The sequence below is a fragment of the Diadema setosum genome, chromosome 5, assembly GCF_964275005.1.
Source record: "Diadema setosum chromosome 5, eeDiaSeto1, whole genome shotgun sequence".
NCBI lineage: Eukaryota > Metazoa > Echinodermata > Echinoidea > Diadematoida > Diadematidae > Diadema > Diadema setosum.
In genome coordinates, this window is record NC_092689.1 from 23,357,150 (window position 1) to 23,363,043 (window position 5,894).

Here is a 5,894-nt window from a genome sequence, read left to right on the forward strand (position 1 = left end):
AAATAGAGTCCAGGGTTAAATAAACGGACACTGTTACTGGCAATCGAAACACGATTCTCAGCGCATTCTCCTAGCTCATAAATCACTCACCACATTAGCAAGGAGCAATTTACGCTCTCCTGAGACAAATACACTCGAAAAGAGGAGCCCAATGGTTAATACACTTAGCTGAATTACGCTGCTCATCGCCATTGTTTATCCGTTCAAGCTGAGGTACTCGGATGGGGGGGGGGGGGGGGGGTTGGTTGATAGTCGTGACGTTTCCCCTATGTAGCATCAACAATGGACTATGTACCAAGCGAGCAGCTCGGCTTTGCAAAGTGGGGAGCAATCGTACGACCGGGGGTGGTGGTGGGGGAGGAGGAGTGCAGGGGTACTGGCACCTCTCAATTTCTGGAGTAAGAGGGCATCACACCCCTGTGAAAAATAAAAGTGTGGGGTGCGGACCTTACTGTGTAGTATTTCTTCCTTTTTTTGGTGATTAGATATCGTCTAAATATTTCACCGAAACTAGTATATAGCTGCTCCAGATCGCTGATTTTAATTCTGAAAACGCAAAATATCCCCTTTCGTCGCGCGGGAGAGGATACCCGTTTATAGGCCTATACCCATCGAGTCCTGTACGGTATCCAGTGTAGGCCTATTGTCATAAGCCGTACTTCATTGTTTCGGTAACTGGTACGACAGGATATATTATTGCATTACCACATAGCTAGGTAATGCTGAGGAATACGGGACAATACGTAATAGGAGGGTTTACTACTATAAAATTCTAGAATATTGTGCTTCTGTCTCCCTCTCTCCCTCTCTTTCAATTCCAGGGATACCCCCTCCCAAGCACTGAGTGCGGTACACGACTATCACTTATATTCCGAAAACTCCAAAGCTCATGTACAACCCTTTCCTCGCTCAGTTCCCCCATCAGATCAATTGTTGTTTTTATACCCCCGCCAAACGAAGTTTGAAGGGGGTATATAGGAATCAGCTGACGGTCGGGCGGTCGGTCGGGCGGTCGGGCGGTCGGTCCGTTGCAAATCTTGCGTCGCGAACTACTTCCTCAGTTTGGCACAGATGTGTGCCTTGGGTTGAAGATGTGCAAGACGGGTCTAGGACTTGTCCCCCGGAGGACAACTCCCCCGGGACTACTCCCACCTGACAACTCCCCCGGGGGACGTCTCCCCCGGGGGACGACTCCCCCGGGGGACGACTCCCCCGGGGGACGACTCCCCCGGGGGACGACTCCCCCGGGGGACGACTCCCCCGGGGGACGACTCCCCCGGGGGACGACTCCCCCGGGGGACGACTCCCCCGGGGGACGACTCCCCCGGGGGACGACTCCCCCGGGGGACGACTCCCCCGGGGGACGACTCCCCCGGGGGACGACTCCCCCGGGGGACGACTCCCCCGGGGGACGACTCCCCCGGGGGACGACTCCCCCGGGGGACGACTCCCCCGGGGGACGACTCCCCCGGGGGACGACTCCCCCGGGGGACGACTGCCCCGGGGGACGACTGCCCCGGGGGACCACTCCCCCGGGGGACCACTCCCCCGGGGGACCACTCCCCCGGGGGACCACTCCCCGGGGGACCACTCCCCCGGGGGACCACTCCCCCGGGGGACCACTGTCCCGCGTGTTTTGTTTTAGACGGCACAGATTGGGGAAACTAAAAATCTATCGGGGACCCTATCCCTAAACCTAACCCTAATCCTGATCCTAACCCTAACCATCAAACCCTAATCCTAACCCTAACCCTAACCCCAACCCTAACCCTAACCCTAACCCTAACCGTAACCAAAAACCCTAACCCAACGTTTTTCCCATAGGTTTAATAGGCGCCATGCCCCAATCCCCCGGGGGACAACTCCCCCGGAGGACAAGTCCCCCGGAGGACAACTGCCCCGGGGACGTCTCCTGGGGGACAATCCCATACTGAACAGAGATTCTTTGTGTGTGTGTGTGTGTCCTAGAAATCAGAATTAAATTCATCTGTGTAAAAACATTATTCTTTTTAAATAAAATTTTAATTAAAGTTGGCGTTACCTAAGACACGTCCATCTTTATAACAAAGTTTTTGAAATCTCAGCACAAAGTTTTTACCATTGTACACGCTACATGTAATGTCGAAAAAAGTAGAAACGCAGGTCCATTTTATCACTGAAAATTGGTCAAGAGATAAACACATTGACGGATACACGCTTTTGAGGGGAGAGTTCATTCCTTAGCATGTACCTGTTATTCTTCATTATTTTATAATATTTTAAGAAGTCCATTCTTTGATGATTTTCTTTTTCTTTTTGCAATTCATGATTATGATAAGGAATATGTTAAACGAAAGAAAGATATCATTCAGAGGGGTGAAGGCTCAAGTTTTTGAGTTTCTTCAGTTTTTCTCCCTCTACAAAGCGTATCAGGACAACTCCCCGGAGGACTAGTCCCCCGGGGACTACTCCCACCTGACAGCTCCCCCGGAGGACCACTCCCCCGGAGGACGTCTCCCCCGGGGGACAACTCCCCTGGGGGACTACTCCCCCGGGGGACAACTCCCCCGGGGGCGTGTTTTTTTTTTTTTTTAAGACGGCACAGATAAACCTATGGGTAAAATTTTGGGATAGGGTTTTTGGTTAGGGTTAGGGTTAGGGTTAGGGTTAGGGTTTGATGGTTAAGGTTAGGATTAGGATTAGGGTTAGGTTTAGGGATAGGGTCCCCAATAGATTTTTAGGGTCCCCAATCTGCGCCGTCTAAAAAAAACACGCGGGCGGTACAGCCGCCTACTGTACTAGTATCCGTGGTCGGCGCGGCGCTATAGGTAAGGTATACGTACGCGCACGCTAGCGTTGTGCAAATTATGCTCCGCGCCGGAAGTGCCCTTGCTACCTAGTGCACTAAATCTTGACGAAAAAGCCACATCTGGGAACTTTTTACGTCATTGGCGATAGCGAGAATTCTAATCTACATTTTTTGATGCCTACAACTGGAAAGAGAGGATTCTAAAACCCAGGATAAGCCTGTAATGATTTTTTTTGAAAAAAAAAAAAATGAAAACGAGCAAGCCAAGGAACGATCCACACAATTTGGCATACGTCACAGGTGCCACCCTCCGACTTTAGCAAAACGATCTACAGTCTGGTCATGTCAACTTACTGATGAAATCTGACATGAAGTACTGCAAAAACCAGAAGCGGATCTGGGGGGGGGGGGGGTTGGGGGGTTGCAACCCCCCCCCCCCCAAAAAAAAAAAAAAAAAAAAAAAAAAAAAACCAGGGACCATTTTTTTTTTTAATCTTATCTCTTTTTTTTTAAACTTGTAAGTTTATTTTTTTCTATTTATGGCAATGACCTCTATACCAAAAATAGTGGTGTTTTAGATGCAAGAAAACGCCATTTTCACACACAGATTTTCAAAAATTCTCCCTACTGTTGGAGGGGGGACACCCCCCTCCCACACCCTCCCCCCCCCCCTCGCTCGCTCCGCTCGCTCGGGCTCGGTCGCTATGCTCCCTCCCATACCGCCCCCAACCCCCTCCTTTATAAAAAGCTAGATCCGCCCCTGAAAACTGTTATTTAATAAAATTGCATTATGGAGCTGAAATAAACATGTTAAACAATATTAATTAATTTTTAAAAGGAATTTCTTCAAAAGCTTTTTATTTAGATAAAAATTGTGGGGAATATTCCAGATATGCAAAATGAAATTGGCATCATTGTCCGAACGTGCTGCCCATAGAAAACTGTGTGTAAGTCAAGAACGTTGCATGCACTACCTTAGTTATACTATGCATTGATGATGAGCGATATGTTTCGACAGTTCAAACTTATCTAACGAAGATGAGGACCGAGTGATAGTCAACGGCAATCACGGTTTACGCCTAGTTAGAAGAAAACGGCACCCAGTACACATCTACAGACTCTAGACTGTAGAACTACGACTAGGACTAGTGTTGAGCAGTCAAGGACCGAGTAGATTCTAACGTTACGTGGCAGTTCAAGTCTTGATGAGTAGGCCCCTATACTACACTCACTCGCCGCCCCGTCGACAGCTGTATTTAGGCACAGCGTAAACGTTATAGTATACATACCCCTGCTGCCAGAACTTGAAGAAAGTCCAGACGAAAGTCTAGACTCCAAGGTCTAGCGTTGCCGTTAATTCTAGGCCTTGTGCTGCAGGCCCTGTTGTTTCTGTGCTGAATTTTGCAGGTAAGGTATCTGCTTTATGGATTTTTCAATGTTTCTGTAGTCGAGATAAATCTCATGGTGGTCGTATTAACACCAAGGACTAGATCTAGATTTAGTTTAGTTTTAGTAGGACCCATACCTTGGAATTAGAGCTAAGTGGCCTGACCACGTAGTTACTAACAGTGCCGCCGCTTCGCGATCCAAGCGCTGGTGTAGGTATAGTGCTAGCATACTTCCATATCCATGTAGATATCTCAAAATTCACTTAACCAAATTGCACCAAAATCACAGGAAATACTTTATGAGTCATGTCCACTTCCTCACGCTAATTGGAACCAAATCGCAAGTCGGGAAGCGTAGGCCCTAAGTGAAGTTGTCGACTTTCCTGTCTGCTCTGTACGACTAAACAAGAGTGATCGCGGCATATGCTAGGCCCTACCTGCCTGCGCACGCACAGACTGAAGTTAGCCATGTAATATGATGAGACAAATCTTTCAAGTAATCGGGAGCAAAAAATCAATTTATAAATTATTTGGGCCAAGTCGAATGAAAAATATAGTTGGTAAATCACACAAATCGCCAAAATCATGACATTTTTTTAGTTTAGTTCCGGCGTAAATTCCCCGTTCGCAAAGTACTAGTCGGCTAACTTCAGTTCTAGATTGTGCATGTCGCGTTCACCATGATCTCTCGCGAAGAGTGAGTTTTTTTGTCTTTGAGTGACGACTTGAAAGTCGGCGTCAATATTGATACTTCTCGATTACCGATTTCGTTCAAATATAAGACAGTACAAATGTATTTTGAAATATGCTTAGAAGTATATCCTGTAATTTTGGTGCGATTTGGTTCAGCGATATTTGAGACAGCTGCATGAATAGGACAGTACACAAGTGCCGCCTGCTAGCTAAATTGGGCCTAAGCGTCGTCTGCTACTATAGTACTCGGTACGATTTAAGGGGCATACTAGTAGTCCCGGTAGTGTAGATGGCGCTGTTGATGTACTGCCGAATCATCGTTGGCATTGATACGAAGATTACCGAAGTTGAGCTGTCATCAACAGTAAAGTGCGTAGGTGTTGCCAGTCAATCCGCAGCACGTATGCTAATGAGCCGATCCGGCAAGATTTATTCAGCACTCTCGTTGACGATCTTTGCGTTCGAAAGGTGTCTCGTCGTGCGAGATTTTGCGAGACTTTGATAGGGCTATGGTTTTCACAGTGTAGCGACTTGTACATACATTCGTCATGGCTACAAGTCACGGTAAATTGTTTTCCAGACTTTGATCTTTATTTTAATACTAAATTTGCCTATAACATCGGATCTTATCATGACTATATAATCAGTTGAATTTGCGTAAATTTTACCTGCTTTTCACGGAAGATTTTGTCATCTAAAGTTCTTTTTTGGTTCCTGACCGGATTAAGAAACTGTTGTTTCTGATTTTGGCTTTTTCGTAGAGAGGAAACTTAGATACTCATCATATATTGGAGTCAAGGAGTCGCAAGCATGATTTATATAGTAAGGGTACTAGGTCTCGCGCAGGGACTTAATGATCGCGCATAGCGTAACTGCGTATAGCAAGCAATATTACGCGTAGGACTAAGCGCAAAATTTGCCGATACGCACATGGAATAAAAATACCTGACAACCGCTAAACATGAGAAGAAAGCAGGTAAGAAATTTTGATTTCAAACACATTTTGCACCAAATTTCCAATTTTT

General features: G+C 46.9%; 1 protein-coding gene across 2 annotated transcripts in view; it reads right to left on the reverse strand.

Annotated features, from left to right (window-relative positions):
* LOC140228638 (lysosomal acid phosphatase-like) overlaps nucleotides 1-4,330 on the reverse strand; it is a 135,391-nt gene extending 131,061 nt beyond the window's left edge. Inside the window, exon 1 of one of the 2 annotated variants that reach the window (XM_072308887.1) lies at nucleotides 4,314-4,330. Coding sequence is in view for 1 of the 2 variants with exons in the window: in XM_072308886.1 (XP_072164987.1) it covers nucleotides 91-192 (102 nt within the window). In the remaining variant the exon portion in view is untranslated. Of the gene's footprint in view, nucleotides 1-90; nucleotides 214-4,313 lie in introns of those variants that run through there. The other variant, XM_072308886.1, reaches the window with a different exon arrangement.
* Nucleotides 4,331-5,894: the final 1,564 nt, after the last annotated feature.